This window comes from Vicugna pacos, chromosome 13 (assembly GCF_048564905.1).
Source record: "Vicugna pacos chromosome 13, VicPac4, whole genome shotgun sequence".
Lineage (NCBI taxonomy): Eukaryota > Metazoa > Chordata > Mammalia > Artiodactyla > Camelidae > Vicugna > Vicugna pacos.
Window position 1 is genome coordinate 38,059,731 of NC_132999.1, and position 23,357 is coordinate 38,083,087.

The window sequence follows — 23,357 nt, forward strand, 5'->3', positions numbered from 1 at the left end:
CCTTCCAGAGTTAGTGTCAGATTCCACGGGTTTAAGGAAACATGATCCCCAAAAGATTGCCCCCACTTCAGATGCCAGCCTCAGGTGGAATCCCCAGGCCGCTTACACTTCTCACCAACTGGCTACAAATCTGACAGGTTCCTATGACCCTTCTCAGGTTCAGTGATTTACTAGAACAACTCTCAGAACTCAGGAGTGTCATACTTACGGTTATAGGTTTATTATAAAGGATACAAATCAGAAACAGCCAAATGAAGAGACATATAAGACAAGGTCTGGGAGAGTCCTGAACACAGAGCTTCCATATCCTCTCCCATGGAGTCATCACATGTCACCCTCCTGGCACAATGATGTGTTTACTAATTAGGAAGCTCCACTGAACTTCAGTGTCCAGAGTTTGGTTGTGGTTTCATTATGTAGGCCTTGAAGGGTCAGGCTGCTCAAAGCCCCAACTTTCTAATCACATGATTGGTCTTTCTGGCAATCAGCCCCTATTCTGAGCCATCTCATTAGCATAAACTCATAAGTGTCCAAGGGGCTCATGAATAATTGACACTCCTATCACATGGAAAATTCCCGAGGTTTTAGAAGTTCTTTGCCAGGAACCTGGGACAAAGACCAGACAAATTCCTTATTATACAATAATATATATAAAGTTTAGTGTAGTAGTTAGGAATAGTGTAGCAGAAAGTTATTTTATTTCTTTTCTTCACGAGGTTGTGGTAAAGAGTAAATGTGATCATCAGTGTAAAGCACTTTACACAGTACCTAGTAAGTCTTGAATATATATTAGCTAGTATTAAGCGATGTTTTAGTTTCTTAGGGCTGCTTTAACAAATTGTATCACAAATTGAGTGGCAATTTATTCTCTCACAGTCTGGAGGGTAGTCCTCCAAAATCAAGGTGTCACCTGGGCAGTGCTCCTCTGACATTGGATAGAATCTTTCCTTGCTTCTTCCTTGTCTCCAGTGGTGGCTGTCAGCTCTTGGCTTGCAGCTGCATCACTCTGCTCTCTGCATCTTTTGCCACATGGTCTTCTCCCTAGGTGTGTCTGTCTTCACATGGTGCTTTTTTCCTCTTATGAGGACCCCAGTCATATTGGATTGGAGCCCACCCTGATGACCTCATTTGACTTGATTATATCTACAAGGACCCTATTTCCAAATAAGGTCACATTCACAGGTACCAGGAGTATACAATTTGGAGAACATGATTCAACCCATAACTGTCTACTCGCTGTCCCCCCCAAATGCATGTCCTTTCCATGTCCAAAATACATTCACCCCCTCCTTGTATCCCCCAAAGTCTTAACCTATTCTAGCATCCAATCCAAGCCCCAAATCTCACCCAAATATAATCAACTCAAAAAGTCTCAAATCTCATCTAAATCAGGTATGGGTGAGAGTCTGTTTTTCAGTTTTGAGGTATTTTTCAAGAATACATTCTTTTCCTATCCTAACAAGGACCTAAACTTTCTTAAATTCCCCTTAGCCAATCACAGTGTTTGCAGGCCTCTTAGAAATTACTCTGTTAAATCTTGTTTTGCACTAAAGAAGGCTTATCCATGGCTCTAGTGATAAATAAGAGATGTTAGTTGCCAAAGCTGTCATTTCAATTTGTCTTGCTTGCACTGAGCTCATTAATAAATTGCCACAGTGGTAATATGAAAGTAATGAACCTTCTGGAGGCCCAGCTGGGTCACAGAGCATTAGCAGGGACCTTCAGGGCAACCGCCATTGTAATACACAGTTCAGTTAAAAACTTAACATCTATTTTTTGAAACATCTATATTATGAAAAATCCAAATCCTGTTTTAACAGTTTTGTACTTTCTAAGTGAGTATATTTGAATTCAGCCCAACAAGCATGTATCTGATGCCTACTACTGTTAGGCAGTGTATTAGACCCCAAGGATATAAAGATGAATAACCTCCTTAGGGCTTCACCATCAAATAGAGAGAAGTATGTAAATAAACAATTGTGATTACAATATTTAAATGCTATAAGTATGAACCAGATATGAGCAATAACATAGAAGAAATGATTAGGGAAAAATGCTGAGAAGGCTGATGAGATTCATTGATTTTTGAGTTAAATTTTGAAGGACGAGTTGTGACAAGTTGAGAGTGTAATGGGAAAAGGGATTTCACTACAGACAAGTTGAGGGACTGTAGATCCTGTAGAATAACTTAGGGGAAGAAGATAAAGAGAAGAAGATGGGTAGATGAGGCTTGAGTGGTCATCAGGGGCCAAATCTTAAAGGATTTAGGTTTTGAAGAGTTTCATATGCAATGCCAAGGACTTTGGTGGATTTCGTTCAATAGGCTACATGGATCCGTTGAAGGATTTTAAGGAGAGATGCAACATGATCAAATTTTTATTTTAGGAGGGTTGCTACCTTGCATTTCTATTGTGAGGATCACCTTCTTTCCTTAAGTAAACACTCACTAATCTCTACTGTTCCAGGTGCTGCTACAAAGAATGTAGAAATGAATCAGATCTGGATCCTAACTTCAAGGGAATCACAGTGCTAGAAAAAAACCATAAAAGATGTATACAAGTAACTGTAATACAATCATTGTGAGTCAGTTAACTTTGAAAATTATAAGGCACTTTGAGACTGGAAGTCATTTATGTTATACAAAATATTGTTATGTTTTATAAAAGATATTTCACATGTTCTCATTATTTAAAGTGCTTTTCCAAATAAAGCTGAGATAAAGTTACTTTCCTGGACACCTGTGGAAATAAATGATGATAAAGATACGTTCAGACTTTAGGCATATTTTTAAACCCACATGCATATTTTGAACCCAGGCTTGATCAGGCCTAACATTCACTGATATCCCAGTAACTTGGTTAAGGTACTCTCTGAGCCTCAGCGGCGTGTTTGTGTGTGTGTGTCTGTGTGTGTGTGTGTGTGTGTGTATAATGGAGATAATATCACCTGCCTTTCAGGTTTGTTGTGATGCAATGGTAATTATATGTAAAAGTGCTAAAAGACAATTAATATTCATTCTTTCCTTCACTCTCTGCTCTAGCCTACCCACCTTTTCACTATTGCTCAATTTGACCTTTGAGACAGCAGCTTCTTTGAAGTATTTTAAGGTGTTTTTTTGTTTTTTGTTTTTCAACTAACAGAAAATTTCAACCATGCAACAAAATTAAAAGGGTTTTGCAATGGAAAACCTAATGTCCACCACCTCAGTTTTACCATTACTTATAAATATCACATATCAATTTATCCATCCCTCTGTCTGCCCAGCTGTATTAAAATTTCTCTGGTGATTCTTTAGGACTTTTCTGAAAGAGGGTTTTTTTAACTAATTTGGAGGCCAGGGGTGCAAATACATTTCAAATATTGATAGTTACATTGCATTTTACCTATTTATGTTGCTCTGTACCGGCAAAGAGTGTTATTTACGAGGTTGTTCATTATTTGGATCTCTGTACTGTGTTCCTACACTATTATTTCTTTTTTTTTTAACATTTTTTATTGATTTATAATCATTTTACAATGTTGTGCTACACCATTATTTCTAACCTTAACTCGTCCTGTGTGTGCATTTTCCTGAGAATGCCTTCAGTTCATCTTTTTTATTGTCACATTTAGAGTAAGCTCTTTATAGTAGTCTTTGTCTCTTTCTCCTTTTAAAGTTTCTTTAGAAATTAATTGTAAAAATACTGTACGTTTTGTGCCTAGTGGCAAAAAGTGCAGCTAGAAGCTTTGTGTGCAGAGTTGGGTGCCAGCACACTTCTTAAAATCTCAGATATCTCGGTACTTTTCATCAGCTCCCAGTTGTTGTTTCTGAGCTTGGGTTTTTTTTACCCAGGACAGTTGATCTGTTTAGTATGCCGTAAGAGTAAATACAGACCTTTACCTGTGTTTAGTTAGAGGCTCTCAGCATTGATTTCTGCATTTTATTGCTCAATTTTGATTATATGTGCTACAGAAATTCTTCAGTTTCTGATTCTTTGGTGGTGCTCATACCTGTTTCCCAATGCTGCTAAGTAGCTAGGTACTTTTTCATATTTTTAAAATCTTTTGTCATCTCAGTGCATGTCTTTTAAATGAGTTTTAATCATTAGATAGAATTTGCCTTTATGTTATGTGGATTTCCTTAATAAGCTGTGAGAAATGTATTCAGAAAAGTCTTTGAAAAGTAAATTATATCCATGATTATGTCTATCAACTCTTTACATCCTGTCATTACCTTTATGTAATGATCCTGTCAGATTTGAGAGAGTGACTTACAGATACTAAAGGACCCAGCTTGTTTTTGTTTCAGTTTTAGAGACTTTTTTCCTTAACTGTTTCTCTCTCAGAAATCAACTATGTATGAGTTTTAATTACCAACCACCCAGATATATTATTTCTTAAATTCAGAAAGTAGACACTTTCTGGTCATGTAACTTAGAAATTTGATGTCTTTTTTTTTAATGATTAACTTTCATTTATCTCAAAATGAATACTTATTGAGTGCCTTCTCTATACCAGGCAATATTCCAAGCGCTGAATAAATAACATAGTCAAGGCCCCAGTGGAGGAGGCAAATGAATAGACGAGGAAGATACTAACTGGTGCTAACCACTGGAGAATTCAGAGTGGTCTGATAGAGTCTGGGCAACTCCGTTAGGTTGAGTGGTCAGGGAAAGGTTCTTTGAGGCAGTGACATTTAAGCTGATAAGCCAGCCTCTTGCACATGGGTGGAGCATTCCAGGCCCTGTAGAGGCCCTAAGATAGGAAGGAGGTTGGCCTGCAGCAGGAGTAGAGAAGGCCAGCTGGCTGGAGCAAAGTGCGTGATGAGAGCTGTAGGAGAGGAGGCAGTAGAGGTGGGGGCAGATCATGTAGGATTATGTGGGTCAGGATAAGGTTTAACTTGGATTTAATTTTAAGTGCTGCTTTGGGGAGCCTTTGGGAGATTTTAAGCAGGAGAATGACGTGATCTAATTTACATTAACATATAATCAAGGTAGGGCCAAATAATGGAGAAAATCACCAGTGCTGAGAGCCCCTAACCAAACATAGACAAAGACTGCATTTATTCCTAGGCATACTAAATATAAATCGCTCAGCTTTCCTGGAAAACTCCTAATCCTCAGAGACAAGAAATGGGCCAAATTACCTTGCTCTGAATATCAGTTCCACCATTTACTAACTGTGTAGCTTTGGGTAAATTATGTCATTTCTCTACACTGGTTTCCTTATCAATAAAATGAAGATAATAATAGTACCTACCTTAGAGTTGTGAATATTGAACAACTTAATACAGTTCAAGTGCTTAGAAAATGCTTGGCACATAGTAAGTACTTAATGTTTAATTTTATTATTTAGTTCCTCTAAATATGGGTTGTCTAACACAGTAGCCCCAGGGTTAGTGTGACTGGATTACTAAATTGTACATTTTATTTAATTTTAATTAAATTTAAATTTAAAAGCTCATTCTCCATACAGTTACTAGAAAGTTTTAAAGTATGTTTTGAATAATTTGAGTATATGAATATTCTTTTCAACCGTAAGTTTTATGAAATTTAAATACAGATCAAGTATTTCTGATGAAAATTTGAAATCTAAATTGAGATAAGCTATAATCATAAACACACACCAGATTCTGAAGACTTCATGTAAAAAAGAATGTAAAGTATTTCCATTCATTTTTATAATGATTACTGGCTAAACTGCTAATATTTCAATATATTGAGTTAAATAAAATGCATTATTAAAATTATTTTTACTTGTTTCTTTTTTTTACTTTTTAAAATGTGACTACTACCAGAAAACTTAAAATGACATCAGTGACTTGAATTATATTTCTGTTGGATGGCACTGCTCTAGACCCTGGGTCGGGGGAAGAGCAGTGGAATATAGACTGGGGGAGATGCTTTCTCTCATTACACAAATACCTGAGTAACCCCTGGAGATTCCAAAATACCTTTACCCAGTGGAGCCTTCCTCCCCATCAAATTAATCCTACCTCCTACCCTCTTGCTGAAAATCAGTGCCTTTAATGAGCCTGCCTTCACTGATAGGAGTGTTTTGTATCCTTCAGATATGTCAGGGGGAAAAAGTTATGAGTCACTGCTGTATATTAAAAGAGTATCACACAGGTTAGACAGCTATCAGTGATTTTGATGAAGTAAATTTCTGGAGTTCTCCAAACTAGTACTAGCATATAAAATTGTTTTCTGAAATAAAGTGTACCACTAATCCTGATTTATTGGACCCTGGACACTTAAAATGAAGAAGAATTAAAGTATATTTTGATTAAGGGATAAATTACTGAGTCAAAAGCTGAGGAAATTGAGAAAGGCATCTTTTGTCCTAAAAGCTAAATTTCTGGGATTGAAACAAACTCAAAAAGCTAAGCAACCATAAACTTTTGTCTCTGAAGTGAAACTGGACATATGTTTTCTCCTTCTCATGCCTCTTGGTTCCTGCTGATTCTTCGATTATATACCGCTATTCTCTGCCCTCTCAGTCAAGTCAGTTTTCTAGAGAAGAGAGCCCTCTCCTGAGATTGCTGTTTCAAATTCACATAAGACACATTTCACTGGAAGCCTCTTTGTATTGTCTAGCCTTACCATTACAATGAAGAAAGAAGTAGTCTCAAAGTTTGACAACCAGAAATAGGTGTCAGGGCAATTGCCTGAGTAGCTCACAGGAAGACAGTTGATCTCATTTGATAAATTTCCCTTATTTCAATAGCAATAGAACTTTCTATGAAACCGTAAAATCAGGCACTTATAGAGGTGGATGATGAAGAAACAGAGGCATTGCAGCTAGTTTGTAGTAAACATGGGACCTGCCTGAGAAGGCACTATCAAGTTGTAACCTTTTGATTTTAAAGTAAAGAATCTGAAGCCCTGAGGAAGTGACTACTCAGTGACTTAGAATGAACCAGGCCAAGTTCAGGTCTAAGCTGCATCTGAGTTTCTTGGTACAGAGAAACCATAGTTGCCCCAGGCTTGTAATTCTGTAAGATTCGTAAAAGACGTTGGATAATGTCAAGGATTCATAACTCACTTTTTTCCGATAAGAACCTAAGACTTCAGGGAGGGAGGATTCCAGAATGGTTTATAGATGCTGCTCTGTTAATGAGCCCACATTACTTTATGTTCCTCTCCCTATGGCCTAAACAGTGAGGATTTACTCTGTTCTCAGGGCTCTGCAGTGTCCATGGAGGTAGTTTCCTGTGTAGGACTCTATCCTATTACACTGTAACAGAATAAAGTTGATGTTGAGATCTCTTGTACTGTGTAGCATAGATATCTCTCAAAGGTATGCTTGGACAGTGTGAACAGATAAAATGGTAAACTGGTTAATAGTCTTATTGGTTCCCAAAGCCATATGAATCTGACCTCAAGTGTTAATTTTGTCACTATGAAAAGCTTTTATTAAGTGGCTCCTGTCTGCAGGTGGTGACATGATTTCAAATCTTCACTCCAGGAAACTTTGGGGAAATAAGTCGCTCTTAGAAGCTTAGTGTTCTGGATTGCTGTAAGTTTGTTCCATTACTCATTAAAACTTTATTTTTAAAAGTCATTTTAATTGGAAATTATCCTAAAGTGGATTTCACTCTTCTACCTTTTTTTTAGTTTAGTTTGTTGAGCCTAATTTAACCATTAATGATTGAGATCCTTATGGAGTATGTGGGTATGTGTATAAAGGATGCAAAGTTCCATGGGCTTTTGGTAGTCTATTCCTTACTCTGTTTTCCCCACAGGCCCATGTTTAGTGCATAGTTTTACAAGATGTAAGGTTTTCAGGAATGCATGTTATTGTAAAAACTCCTGGATTTAAGACTGTGGATCACAATCAAAAAGGTTTGAAAGCTATTGCCCTATGAAGCTCTTTCCTTTTGCTAATAATAATTTCTTACATTTCATAGTACTTGACTGTTTGCCAAATCTCTCTCTATGCATATGGCCTATATCAAGTACACTAGGGAAGCCTTCTTGTTGTTTTTAAACTATAGTAGGCAAGCATAATGGAACCAAAGAGAGCATGGACTTTGAAGTTAGTCTTTAATTTTAGTCTTCCCATTTAGTAGCCATGTGACCTTGGATGCCTTAATTAATCTTGTTTCACTTCAGAACCTCAGCCTTTCTTTCCCCCAGCCTAAATGGGAAATGTTAGAAATATTGGGTGCTTTAAATCAAGTAATGAAGATAGAAGTGCCTAGTAGTGGAAATTAAATGGCAATTTTTTTCTGATTTGGGTAATATAATTTTATCTGGTAGATCAACTTTATTGTTAAATTTTTTATGGTGGGACATTGGACTTACCCTGTTATTTCCAGCACCTTTAATACAAGCCCATTATAGTGTAGCAGGCTTTGAAATGGTCACTACCACACCCTGTAACACCTTTTACATTTTTCTTATGTTCTCATCACTGATAGAAAGCCATACTCACTGTTTTTACAATACAAGTGTAGAAATAGAACTTGTATACTTGGATATTTATGTAAGATCCTGTTATTAAAAATGTAGAATTGTTGAAAATCTGATTTAAAAAATTGAGAAAGCTATTTTTTTCTTCTAGGCAATGTGTGGGATATAAAGTAAGCATATGACTGTCTGCCCTCAGGGAGGGTGGAATCTTGGAGAGGTTTGTGAGTAGGCAGAAAACGAATTTGTTTACGTTTCCTTTTGGTCTTTTGAGTGTTGGCCTTTGAGAGAAGGTTTCTGATAGAGATACTGGCAAGGCCTCTAAGCTACGTGGTGATGATTGTATGGATGCCGTTGGAGCTAAGAGACAGAGAACTGACTGTGGCTTCATCAATGATCAGCAATATGACAAAGAGTTAGGGAGGCGGGGAAGTACCTCCTATTCGTCAGGCACTTATTAATTTATTAAAGTAGATTATACCATTCAGCCCTCACAAACCCTTTGGATTAGACACTACTGTTTCCACTTTAAAGATGCAGAAATTGAGGCCCAGAGACATTTAGTAACTTATTCAAGTTTATATAGCTAGTGACAGAGTTGATATTCAAATTCAGAAACCATCTGTACCACATGCTATATATAGATAATAACATTATCCAAAGAAAAGATGTGTTTATCAGAAGATAGTCTCACTTGGAAACATGCTAAATAGGCGTTCATACAGAAAATTGATAGCAGGTTACATCTAGGACTACCCCGGAAAAGGAATGCTATGACTCAAGGACTTAATTTCTTGAAAGTCCCAGTGCTTTTTCTGTTACTGTTGTGAGATGGCTGAAAGGAACTATCAAGTCCTGATGCAGATCCACCTGTTGTTTATTTTTCTTTTTATTATTATTATGTTAATATATGTATAACATAAAATTTACCATTTTAACCATTTTAAGGCAATTAAGTACATTTACAATGATGTATAGCTTTCACCACTGTCCAACTCCAGAACTTTTTCATTATATCAAACAGAAACTCTGTACCCAGTAAATTGTATCTCTCCATTCCCCTCTTCTGTCCAGCCCCTGGTAACCTCTGTTCTCTTACTTTTCAATGGATTTCCCTATTCTAGTTGCCAAATATAAATGAACTCATACAATAGTTATCCTTTTATGTTTGGCTTATTTCACTTAGCATAATGTTTTCAAGATTCATCCATGTTGTAGCATGCATAAGAATTTTATTCTTTTTTATGGCTAAATAGTATTCTTGGCACCTCTGTCAAAAATCACTTGACTATATATTAAGGTTTATTTCTGAGCTCTCTATTCCATTGGTCTATATGCCTGTCCTTACATCAGTACCACATTGTTTCAATTACTGTGCTTTGTAGTAAGTTTTGAAATCAAGAAGTGTGAATCTTCCAACATTGATCTTCATTTTCAAGACTGTTTAAGCTATTGAGGTCCTTTGACATATCCTGTGAATTTTAGGATGGCTTTTTCTATTTCTGCAAAAAAGTATCATTGGGATTTTGATAGGGATTACATTGAGTCTGTAGATCACATTGGGTAGTATTGTCATCTTAACAATGTTAGTCTTCTAATTCATGAATATGGGATGTCTTTCCATTCATTTCTTTAATTTGTTTCCACTGTGTTTGTACTTTTCAGTGTACAATATTTTAACTATATGGCTGTTATATTTCTCACAGTAAATTAATAGATTAACATTCTAGTTTACCCACCATTGTTTAATGACCTATTAATGCCTGAAAGCGTCTGTTCTATTTTTAACAGAATCAAGGTTCTGAACACACAAAGCTAAGGAAAGGATCCTGGAAACTGGAAATCTAAATTACTAAAAAAACTAAATTACTGCCCTTGGAAAGCCCTCCTGGGTGTCCAGCCTGCTGGTTTCCTTTGATAAAAATCTAATTTCACTGTGAGTCTCCTTTGATCTACAGTAGTTCACATTTTTAATTTTTTTTTTATCTTTTGCTTCTAGATTTCTCCATCTTGCTAAGGAGGAACAAATTCCTATTTGGTATAGCTGATGGTACCATGCAAAAATCAGATCCTCGAAAAGGTCAGAACCTGTACTAACATGTAATAGAAATGGAGAGTTATCCTCTGTTAGGCTGTGTATGAATGTATGTGTCACAAAAAGCTGTTAGAGTAAATAAAAGAATCTCACCCTTTCTTGCCAGCTTATCCTGCAATTTTCACAAAGCCTGCAAGTCATTTATGCAGCTCTTTTATAATTTATAAAGTATTCTTGACATCATTATCTCATATAGTCTTTACAGTAATCTTATGAAATAGGGACTGTTGCTATTCCTGTTTTGTGGAAACAGTGAGGGGTTAAGAGACTTATTCAAAACCTTGTTACTATAGACTGCAAGATTTAGTCCTAAATCTTTTGCCTCTAAATCTTACCCTTCTCATTACATCATAAATTCATAATTATTATCAGAATTTAGTAGACATGTAAGTATGGAAGCTGTATGAACATTGGAAATGTATGTAAAAGCCTGTGAAGCAGTTAAAACTCCTTCATGGGCGTTAAATATCATTAATAAATCAGACCTTGATATTGAATGTCTTAATATAATCTTTGGGATGATCCTAGACCCTTCGTTGTGTATATACCATTATTGTCTTAGTAGGGCAACTGTGAGGCTCTTCTTTTGCTGGTACTTACCTTTCTGTTCTCATCTCCTTCAGTTCCTGTCATTTGTCTCTGTAGCTTACCCTACCCCTTTCCATCTATAGTAAGCTTCTGGCTGTTGTCCAAACACATGATCCATTTCCATGTCTTAGTACCTTTATACTATATTTCCTTTGCCTAAAATGCCTATTCATCTTTCTTCTGACAATCATAGCTCTACTTCATGTCCTTTGTGAGGCTTTCCTAACTCCCCAAGCAAAGTCAATCATTCCTTTCTCTTTTCTCAGAGCATTTTGTATAGCAAATCTCTTTATAGCAAAAATCACATTATATTATGATTGTGTATTTGAGTTGCTGTCTAGCCTACTAATCTGTGAGTTCTCTGTGAGCCTAGGCTGGAACATCCTGTTTTTGTGTTCTTAACACTCGATGCTACTCCTAGGCTTAGGTAAATTTTGTTTAATGAGTGCAATAACAGCTTTCTTTAAATCTTAATGGGAGACTGACCACATAAAAATACTCAGAAGTTTATAAATATATGTAAATGAAAATAGTACATGTGTGAAGCAGAACAGTGGAATGATCACAGCCAGGTGGAGTTATTTAGGGAAGGATTCCTCTAGACCAGGGATCAGTAAACTATGGCCCTTAGGCCAAATCCTGTCTGTTGCCTATTTTTGTAAATAAAGATTTATTGTAATATAGCCATATGCATTTGCTAATGTGTATGGCTACTTTCATGCTACAATGACAGAGCTGAGTAGTTGCAGCAGAAACCATATGTCCATAAAACTGAAAATATTTACTATCTATCCCTTTACAGAAAGTTTTCTACCCTCTCTAGGAGATAGGTTTTGAATAGAGGTATGAAAAGAAGAGGAATTGGTGAAGTATGAGTGTACATTATAATGCAATGAAAACAGCCGTAGTAGTAGGAAAGCCAAGTGACAAAGTTCCACTCTAATCCGATTTGTCAGAGAGAACTGTGTTGAAGAGATGAAATGTCAGGAATGTTTTGGACTGAGAAAGAGGGAATATAGAAATCTAATGGAAAGAAATTGTCAAGTAAATACTCTTGGCCTGTAGTAAGATAGTTTCCTAAACACCCTCGGCCTCGTGTAAGAGTTTCCTAAGTAGTAGCAGGGCGCGATGGTGATAATGAAGGAGGAGCAGGAATCAGCAATGCAAATTGCCACTGATTGAGTGTCCACTCTGTGCCAAGTACTCTTCTATGTGCTTTATATGTATCCTATTTCATCTTCCCTGCAAGTGAATTGCTGCTGTTGTCTTTATTTCTCAGATGATGAAACTGAGGCCCAGGGTGCTTGAGTTACTTAGTCAAGGTTATACAACTAGTAAATGATAGAACCAAATCTGAACACAGGTGGTCTGGCTATAAATTCTTCATAACAGAGGAGGGAAATCTGGGGATATTTGGTAAAAGCACCCATAAGCTTGGAGTAAGGTAGTGAGTTTGAGTAATTAGGAAGTGTGCTGTCCCATTATGATAAAGAGAAAATGAACAGACTGTAGAAGAATAATATTGGAAGGCAGAGTGTCCAAATAGAAGAGTATGCTATGAATTAGGCAGAATGGCAGGGAAAAAGAGGCGGATATATGACAAAGTGAGATATGTTTACAATTAGTCATTAAATTCAACCTTGTTGAGGCCAGAGAGCAGTTAACTTTCCTTGCACACCTGAAAGCAGTCTTAAAATGCCTGAAGAGCTAGCATACTCAGCTGAGATAGAGATTAGCAGTGATTTTCAAGGAGGTAGGGGGTGTTCAGCTCCTCCTGTCTAGTATATTACAGTCAGGTCAATCCCCACTCTACACTCAAATATATTACAGTCAATGGAGGTGTCAAATCATAACACACAGCATTCCCTCTCATTCTGTATTGTTCCCGTAGGGGGAACTTGTTCCTGCCCAACCCCCATCATTGCTGTGATAAACATTTATCTCCCTAAACCACTTTTTTTTAAATGTTTGCATGCATATATTAAAATAATATACGTGCACTACAAAAAACTTGACAATGGAAGTATATTAAATGAAAAGAAAGTTTCCCTTCCATAACTATATTGCTCTCTAGAGAGAACCTATATTAACAGTTTGGTTGTATATGAAACTACTGTTACTAATGAAAGTGTGCTGCGATTCCCTTATGGTTGTCAAGATGGAAAAAAATATTGAGAATCACTCCCCTAAAGGCAAAGTCCACTGCCAAGAATGGAAGGAATTCCTGGGAAGATGTGGGAGCTTCATCACTGGAAGAGTAAGCAAAGACTTGGTAGGGATGTTAGAAAAAAGATTCAAATACTGGCTAGGGTTGGTAGAATTGGAGGAAGAGAGAGGAGGAGGCATTGAACTAAATGACATTTAATATTCCTTTCAAACCAATGGTTCTGTGTTTATACCAACAGACTGATTACCCCAAAAGTAGGGAAAAAATCTCCAATGTGACTTTGACATGGTTAACTAGAGTGGAGGACAAAGTGATTAGAGAAAATCCAATATATAAAATCCAAATTTATAGAACAAGTTACCTTGCAGCAAACATTAAACTTATTTTTATAAAGATTTCTTTTAACTAACTAACCATCTTGGTGTGCTCAAATGTACTTCAATTTTTATGGAAATTTCCATTTTCACTTAACCTTTCAGGACTATATTTACTGTGTAAAATGAAGGTGACGCATATTGTTCATTATTCCAAGAAGGAAAATATTTCAAAGTATCTGCCAAGTTAAGCTGTGGTGGAGAGGAAGGAAATAATTGAACTGGGCCCCCGCTGCTACTGCTCCATAGACTGACAATATGAAAGAACTTAAAGGGGACCTTATGTCCCCTTTAATGAATAATGAGGTTCAACTTCTTGATTTGGGTCTAGGATGGGGTTCTGCAAACCTTTTCTTACAGGACCAGGTAGTAAATATCATAGGCTTTGGGAACCAGAAGGTTTTGGGAGAACCACTCAGTTCTGCAGTATAGGGTTAAAGCAGCCACAGACAGCACATAGACGAGTGAGTGTGGCTGTGTTTCAGTACAATTTTATCTCAAAACAGGTGGCAGGTTGGGGTTTGCTGACTCCTGTCTAGAGTTTTCTTCCATTTAAGCCAGTTTCATCTGGGGGAAGAAAAAAGAGGAAAGTAACAACCAAAGATGACATTTTCCAGATGAGGAAAGTAAAAACCGAAGATCACATGGTACCAGCTCAGAGTCTCACAGTAGCCTAGCTGGACTCTCAGAGATTAGAGATAAGGTCTGTAAAGTGCCCATGACAGTGCCGCAACGTGGTAGATGAAGATGCAGAAGGGAAATAAGATCACGATGATGGTGATGATATTGTTGTTATTTCTTCTGCTTGGACCCATACTGCTCTTAAGCCTTCTGCGAGAAAGTTGGTATTGTAGATATGTGCACCGGCCATGCTGCAAACCTAAAGTTGCACAGTGTTGTAATGTTGAGAGCAGAAGCTCCATACCCCATAGAAGTATAGGCTCTCAAATTTGGGTAACCTTTAAAGGTTACCTAGTCTAGCCTCCCTTTCCTTCTCATGATTTAATATTTTCACCAAGAGGTTATCTTAACTCTACTTCCAACCCTCAGTGATGGCAGATTCATACCTTCCCTTCCTGGAGAGTTTATCCCACTGTTGGATACCTCTGACTGCCAGAAAGTTCTTTTGAGTAATGAACTGAAGCCTGTCTACCTATAGATTCTACCCACTGGTTCCAGTTCACTCCCTTGGGGTAATATTGAACCAGCAGAGCTTATCTCATCTCTCCTGTACATGAGAACACTCCAGATATTTGCAAATATCTCTCTGGTTTCCTCTGAGTCCTCTTTTCCTGATTAAACCTCCCTAGTTCCTTAGCCCTCCTTATCCTTGTTGCTTTCCTTTAAATGAGATTGTGTGCCTATATCTCATTTGGAGTCTAGGACCTAGATTTGCACATAAAACTCTACCTCAGAAGTGTTCTAACTGGCAGAGTAGATCATCCAGTACTATCATCTCCTTCATTCCCAATATTGACTGGAATGATGATGGTGGTGGTGATGGTGGTGCATTACTTATTTCATGACATCAGATCTATATCATATCTGCCAGGAAGTATGATGTTGCACCATTGGTACCACTAAACTTCTTCCCTGTTCAAGAAACGTGAGCCAGAAGCATTCTAAAAAAGCATTAGCTTCTCCCATGCCCTAGATCACACCTCTGTTAAGCCTCTGGAAAGGGTGAACATTATACATTGTTGAAGTCTACTAAGACTGCCTGTAAGACAAAGGGAGTTATGGCTTCTCTGCATTTTCGTTAGCCATTCATTGCTAGCTGCTTTGCTTGTTAAAGGAAATACTCATGTTCTCTGGGGTCCTCTCTGTGTGCACGTGCAGAGATATATAATTGCTACAGGGGGAGTGGGGGTAGGGATGATTGCCAAGAAGAGATCTATTCCATCTTTTTTGTTCACATCTGCTACATGCACAAGACAGGATTTATTGCTCTCTTTGAGAAAGGGATTGCCTGGCTTGCCTCCCCTCCCCCCTCTTCTGGCATATTATCCCAGAGGAATATTACCATCTCATTACACTTATCTCCAAATGGAGTAAAAGTAAATGAAGGAGAGCTGCAGGCAGAGAATCAGCTGAGAGGCACTAGGCATACTTGCTAATAAGATAGAGTGGCTAATCAATGGCACAGCCCAGACCGGTCCCTTTTCTGTCTCCTGCATCCCCTGTAGCTTGTCCTCCACAACCCCAGTGGGCCAGGTGTTCTGGTTCCAGCTTTTCTGTTTTGATCTCTGCATATCATCGGATTATGGTTTATTAAAACCACAATTGCTCTGTACCACTCAAAGAGTTCTGTCTTGTCTTAATGGGTTTTTAGAAGTACATTTGACTCTTCTTTTTTCTATTTTCCAGTTTCCATTTCTGAGGGAAACATCCCTTCTTCCCTGTTCCCTTCTCCCCTTCCTGCCTGCCCCCTCTGTCTCATTGGTATGTGCCTGTAAGCCTGCATTACTTCTTTTGATTCTCCAAGCTCTATGAATACTTCAAACATGATACCTATGAACATCCCCCATTTAATCTAGGTTTATGTTGTTAAATTCTTAACTGTGCCTCAATTATTTAGTGTCCAGATTAAGCTAATAAGCATCAGTGCTTCCATTTTTACTGTAGCAAAATGGGTAAACTGTCCAAGCTGGGCTATTTTATGTTAGAAGCATTTGTAAGATTTATTTTTTGTTAATTTTTTGCTTTTGTTTTGTTTTGTTTTTGAGGAGAAAGGCAGTGTAGTTAAGAACATGATTTAGATTCAAATCCTGGCCTTTCTACTGGCTGTAACCTTTTAGAAAGTTATTCAACCTCTCTGAATATCATTTCCTCATTAGTAGAAAGGGTTAATGATGCCATACTAAGTGGTATCATACTGGTGAGGATTCAGTAAGGTGATATTATTGAAATACTTAGCACAACATCTGGCATATAGTAAACACTTAAAAATAATTGCTATATAATGTTAATAATCATTATACTATTACTATTGTTAACAATACAAGTGATAATTTACAACTAAATTTTTCTTAATATAATATGTGAAGACGTTTTTTGATTTTTCCTTGCTTCAGGGATGGCCTATTGTGATTGTTTCATCACATTTTGAAAGGATGCTTCCATATAGCCTTGTAGAGTTTTCTACTGCATATTATCTTTCCTTCAAGGAGTTCCAGAAATAACAGAGTCTTTATATTCTCTAGATCTGTACTACCCAGTACAGTAGTCGCTGGCCACCTGTGTCTATTTACATTTAAGGAAATTTAAATGCAATTAAAAATGGAACTCTTCAGTCACACTAGCCATATTTCAAGTGTTGAATAGCCCCATGTGGCTAGTGGCTCCTTATTGGATGACATAGATATAGAACATTTCCATCATCACAGAAACTTCTGTTAGACAGCATTGCTTTAGATATTACTAGTATATGCTCTTGCACTTTTTTTTTAGAAATCACAGAGGGTGTATATTCTAGGATGTTCAGAGATCGCTCTCCTAATATTTCAGGGTACAGACATCCACTTTAAAGATTCAGATTACTCTTCTTACTCCACTTCATTAGTGTCATTAACTGTCTTTTTGAATAAATACACTTTCACTTCTCCCAAGAAGATTGCATTACCACCATAATTTTTTAAGATCCTAGTCTACAGTAAAAGGAAGCCAAAGGAAGAAAGGACAAAGTTGAAGTAATTCTAGCAGATAACTCAGTTGTGAATATTAGAATCTTTAGGGGCTAACTAGTAACAGAAGGTTCTAATGTCCTGTGTCCTTTTTGTAAGTACATACCTAGTATTATTCAGGATCTGAGTTTTCCTTTTTACAAAAGTAGTAAACAGCAAGTTTTTCTTTAATAATCCCAATTATCGATATTATGCACTTTTAAAGCCATTTTTTCATTTGTTCTTCAAACAACCTAGTGAAGCAGGTAGCATTAGGATTATCATCCCTATTTTACTGATTTAAAAAAACTGAGGCTCACTGCAGTTAACGACTTGCCTAAAGTCATTAAGGGAAAATAGAGTTGAGATTCAAAACAGGATAAAATTTTAACTTCCAATTTGGTTTTTCTGTTTGTTTTTATTTTGTCCTGTTCTCTTTGATTACCAGTCAGACTATAGTAAAAGGAAGAGTGGAGATTCTTTAGGACAATTTGGAAACTGAATAGTGTTACATGAGGTACTCTCAAAGAATTGCTATAGCCTCATTTGTCCTATGACTGTATATATTTGTGTGTTATGACTGCCATAACAAAATACCACAAGCAGGGTGGTTTAAACAACAGAAACTTACTTTCTCATAGTTCCTGAGGCTGGAAGTCCAAGATCAAGATGCTAGCAAGGTTGGTTTCTGGTGAAACCTCCCTCCTCAGCTTATAGACAGCACTTTTTTGCTGGGTCCTTTCTTGCTGGCCTTTTTCTCTGTATGTGTTTGGGCTGGTGGGGTTTGGGGGTGGCAGAGATTGACAGAATGAGACAGACAGACAGATCAATCTCTGGTATCTCTTCCTTTTCATAAGGACACCAGTCCTGTCAGATTAGGGCCCCACCCTTATAACCTCATATAACCTTAATTACCTACTTAAAAGTCCTGTCTCCAAGTGCAGTCACATTGGGGGATTAGGACCTCAACATGAGAATTTGGGGGGAACACAAATCAATTCATAATACCATGTTAATGTATTTTTAGTATCTTTTGATTTACTGGCTTAACCTGGTTAGTTGGAAATTTGGTATTTGCATGGGACCAAATGTAACAAATATTTGTTTTTTTTTTTTTTTGTTCCTATGATTATTGAGACTTAGTTAAATTATAACTGTGGCACGTGGTATAAGGTGCTGTCCAACCCTGAGGTACTCTAATAAGCAAAAAATAACTATATCTGAATGTCCTACTTTTCTTAAAATGTAGTCCAATTTGTTAATACTAGTAAAGTCTCAGTACTTTACAGGGTAATAAATGTCCCCCTTCCTCTCATCCCCACTTTACAGATGGAGAGATTAACATACAGAAAAACTGACTTATCAGAAGTCAGAGCAAGGTATTGGTGGATCCAGGGGTAAATCTCAAACCTCTTAACTCCCTGACCAGTTTTTAGTCCATTGACTATGCAGCCTAGTGGTAAGTATCTTTTTACCCTATCCTGGGGGTCAGAGGGATTAAGAGACTTGACAGGAACTGAATTTAAGGAATTCCTCATTACTAATTATGTCACTTGTTATCTCTTTCTTCAAACCATGATTTTTTGTCATTAATGTCAATTTTTCAAGGTTGTGAGAGGAGTTTGGAAGTTTTGCTTTCTAAATACCTAAAAAAATTTTGTAACAGTTCAGCTATACTAGAGATTATTATTAAGGAAGGAAAGAGAAAAACTTATTATTTAATGAATTTGTTCTCTCTGTTAGGCACCATGCTAGCTAGACACTTTGTATTATACACTTCTTAAATGTCATTAAAACTTTTAGTCATTCCTGAAAGGTATGCATTCTTGCCATTTTTATAGTGACATTTTTAATATTATTAGTTGAATTTAATAGAAAAAATACCTTATAAACTTCAGAGTTTAAATTCTAAATAAAATTTTAGTTTTGTGGAAACTAAGAACCTTATCAGAAATCTTTAAAGATAAAATCTCTTTATGTTTAAGTGTAGTTTTCTAGTTTATTATGTCTTATCCCTTGCTTGTGATTTACTGAGGTGGGATGATTTGGCTTGTCTGAGAGTAAGTCAGGCTTGCTCTTCAGCTTGACACTAAAATCATGTTATTTTTCTCTGAAGCCTTTTCATCTACCTTGACATCTGAAATAGTTAGAATTCTTTTAATTACTAAGCACGTTGAGCAGCCAAGCCACATAAAAAGCAAGAGTGTAATGGGCCTGCAGAACCAATATCCAATGGGCCATTGGTATATTTTCTCCTCCATCCCTCACCTCTGCTTCTTGTCCATTGTCTTCTCCTTGCTTATAGATCCGCTTTCTCCAATATAGTAAAAAAATACAACCACTGACACTGACCACATTTCACTTCTCTTATCATACCCTTACATGCCTTCTGCTCCAGCCACACTGAACTGCAGTTGTCCAATATGGCACTGTCCAGTAGAAATACAATGTAAGTCACAGGTAATTTAAATTTTCCTAGTAGCCACATTGAAAAAGGTTTAAAAAAAAAGGAGGAGGAGGATTTAATTTTAATAATATACTTTATTTAATCTAGTATATCTAAAATACTATTTTGACAATTAACCAATGTAAAAATGTATAATGAGTCATTCTACATTCCTTCTTTCATACTCAGTCTTCAGAATCTGGTGTTTTACAGTTATAGTACATTTCAATTCAGATGCTGAGTTTTATCAGAAATACTTGCTCTGTATTTAGATTTCAAAAAATTTACAGTTGAATAAGTTGATTCTCATACCCAGTTTTGTTCTATACACTCTTAAAAAGATTTCCCAATAACTGCACTGAATGTCAGTTTTTTAATTTAAATTAATAAAAATTAAAACAAAATTAAATATTCACTTTCTTAGTGACATGAGCCACATTTCAAGTGCTCCGTATCTGCATATGGCCAGTGGCTGCCACATTGGACAGAATAGGTATAACATAGTGTTTCATAGCATCATTTCTCTATTTACATTATTCTGTCTCTATAATATGCTTTTCTTATTATTCCACCCCCAACCCCCAAGATTCAACTCAAACGTCATCATTTCTGTAAAGTCCTAATTTCTTCCCCACTCCTTCTCTGGGTGGAACTGGCCCCCCACCTCTACCTTCTGAGCCCCCATACGTACTTTTAATGCAGCACCTATAATGCTTTATCACATTCACCTGTGTATCTTTCTCCCTCTTCTAGACTGAAGAGAGAGTGCCTTGTTATTTTTTGAATCCCCCATTTACCTAGGACAGGGCTGGAACCTATGTGTAGTCAATGAATTTTTGTGTAGAGAGTGAATGAGTGTAATTTCAATTTGCAAATAGCAAAGGCTTTAGAGGGTTATTTAAAAAATAGTAACTTGGAAGTTGAATTTAAATATAATATTGAACAAGATTTAATAGGAAGCAAGTCACTTTTCTTAAAACCTATGGCATTGCATTCGTTCATTCATTTCATTGACATAAACACATGAGGTATAAAAGGGAATAAGACATAACCACACTAATAAATAGTTCATAGTCAGGATTTACACCTGTGCTCAGACACACACCAAGATATGGATACAGTGCTACTATCTCAGCCGCTATAATATTGTGTGCTGCTCAGTGAAATAGAATTCCAAGGTTGAATAGGATCTTAGAAGCGTATCTGGTTAACTCCCTTTCTAATCTGTGAATTCTCTCTCAGCTTGGAAAAATTTCAGCATCTTTGGTAATAAGTGGTCATTCAGCCTTTCTGCTTGTACACTTTGGGAAATGAATAACCCATCCTCCCCAGGATGGTTCTCATTACCAGAAGTTTATTCCTGACATCTCCTTCCCTGCAATGAATGCTTTTTCAAATGCCTCCCGTCAAAATATCACAATTTGTGCAATCCCTGGTGGCCACCCCAATAGAATGTATGCTCCATGAGAATAGGGGTTTTTAATCTGTTTTGTTCAGTGATATATCTCAGTGTCTAGAATAGTGGCTGGCAAATAGCAGATAATAAATGTTTATTGAATTGATTCATTTGTGTTATAAGCACGATTCAAAGCATTATTCAGTTCAATTTTTTAATTTGTGGATTTACTCACTTTGTGGACTGTTATTATATATGTTTAATTACTGTTGCCTGACCACCTCTTCCCCTCCATGGCACTGGTAAACTTTTGGAGCCCCAAAATTCTTCTTCACCTGTAGAAAGATATTGATAATGTCTGAGATGATGAAAATGCTTCACTGGGCCTGGTGTATGGTAATGGTAGGTATTAGTTAAATCTGAAAAGGAATCAATTCAGCAACCTCTGAGCCCCCTGACAACCCTGTAATGCATGTTCTTTTTTTAATTAATGAATTTTAAAAATTGTGATAAAATATATTTAACAAAATTTACCATTTTAACTATTTGTAAGTGTACAGTTCAGTGGCATTAAGTTGCACACTGTTGTACAACCATTATCACCGTCCATCTCCAGAACTTTTTTTATCTTACAAAACTGAAACTTTGTGCATTAAATGATGGCAAGTTCATTTTAAATATTAGCCTGTGTGAAGTATGATTGAAATAGTAAATCTGTAGTGGGAAAAATATGTATTCTAAAATCAATATATAAATGACCTCAGTGATCTGCAGTTTTAGATCATCTATTTTTCGTTATTCTTCATTGACATGAATAATTGATATCTAACCATAGTGTTTTTTATATTTAAGTATTAATCTCTATGTCAAAATTGTTTTGATGCAAGCATGTATTTAAATATTGACTTCTTAACATGTATAATTTTTCACTCATTGCATAGCTGTTTCTGAGTTTGGTAAAAAGACAAACTTTTTTTTTGAGTGCTTGCTGTGTGTGAAGCCCCAGGAATACTGACTGGCTTAGCAGTGCTTAGCTCTGACACTGTAACAGGCATGGACATAGGAGGTAGAGATCTGCTTGGGGGTATTTACCAGAAAGCTATTACAGAGCAACATTTATCCTGGATTGTTGAATAAATAGGTATCTCCTGAAGAGAGAAGTTGAAGGAGGTCTAAAGACATGAAAGAATGTGACATATTAATTATATTTGGATACATTTGATGAAATGATCTTTGTAGACTTCTAAATGGGGATAGTGATAAGTTTTATCTGATCTGTGTTTTAGAAAATTAATGCTAAAGTGTGGATTGGAAAGGGGTGAGATCAGACAACAGGAATTAAGTAACTGTTGTTATTGGTCAAGGTGAGAGATAAATGAAATCTTAAACTGAATATAGGAGCAGAGGAGATGGTCATTTTAATGGTAGAGCTGTCAGAATTTGATAACTTACTGGATTTGGAGGGCAAGGGAGAACAAAGAGGATTCCAGATCTCTGATTTGTTACTGTTAACTGAGATAGACACTCTAGAGAAGGATTATACTGCCTGGGGAAAGGGAATAAAATAAAACTAGTTATTTACAAATCTTAGCTACATATCGTAATATACTCTGAAGCATGGCCATTCTTGTAATGCTTGGAATAATTATAGGTGCCTGACTCCTTTAACATGTGGAATTCTATCAGATGCTGTATTCTGTTCATTTAGGAATTGATACAGTGAAGACTACCTAATTCACTGAGTAATTTATGGTGATACCTAAAAATTAAGCATTTAGATTTTAAGTAGTTGTCTCCTTTTCTCCTTTGGATGCTGCTTTCCAGGTTCTACTAGTTTGTGCCAGGAGTTTCAAATATTTCTTCTCAGAATTTTCTTTTTCATTGTCCTGTTGAACCTTATTTGATGCATTTGTTCCCAGTTAAGTTTCTTAATCATTTTCTTCATTTTGCTTCACATTGATGTCTGGCTTTCATTTTTAATCTTCACTAGAATATTTTTTAATTACATTGATTGCTTTTAAATATTGTTTTATTAATGATCTTGCAGCCAGGTTTCTGTTTATCATGGCTTCCTGAATCAGTTTTTTGTATACTGGTAGCTAACCTTTACTTGAGTGATATAATACTAAACTTGTATATACAAGAATATATATTTTATATTCAATTTTTAAGAATACATTCTTTCTAATTATAAAAAATGTGAAAATTTCTAAACATAAATTCATTTATGATACCCTCA

General features: G+C 36.5%; 1 protein-coding gene across 9 annotated transcripts in view; it reads left to right on the forward strand.

Annotated features, from left to right (window-relative positions):
• The window catches only part of SCMH1 (Scm polycomb group protein homolog 1), a 142,784-nt gene that overhangs the window by 19,897 nt on the left and 99,530 nt on the right, over window positions 1-23,357 (forward strand). For 5 of the 9 annotated variants that reach the window (XM_072974661.1, XM_072974654.1, XM_072974662.1 and 2 more), the window contains one exon: window positions 10,390-10,470. In XM_072974661.1, the coding sequence (XP_072830762.1) occupies window positions 10,446-10,470 (25 nt within the window). In that variant the 5' untranslated portion in view covers window positions 10,390-10,445. Of the gene's footprint in view, window positions 1-10,389; window positions 10,471-18,605; window positions 18,736-23,357 lie in introns of all 9 variants that reach the window. The other 4 variants (XM_072974659.1, XM_072974656.1, XM_072974658.1 and 1 more) reach the window with 1 other exon arrangement.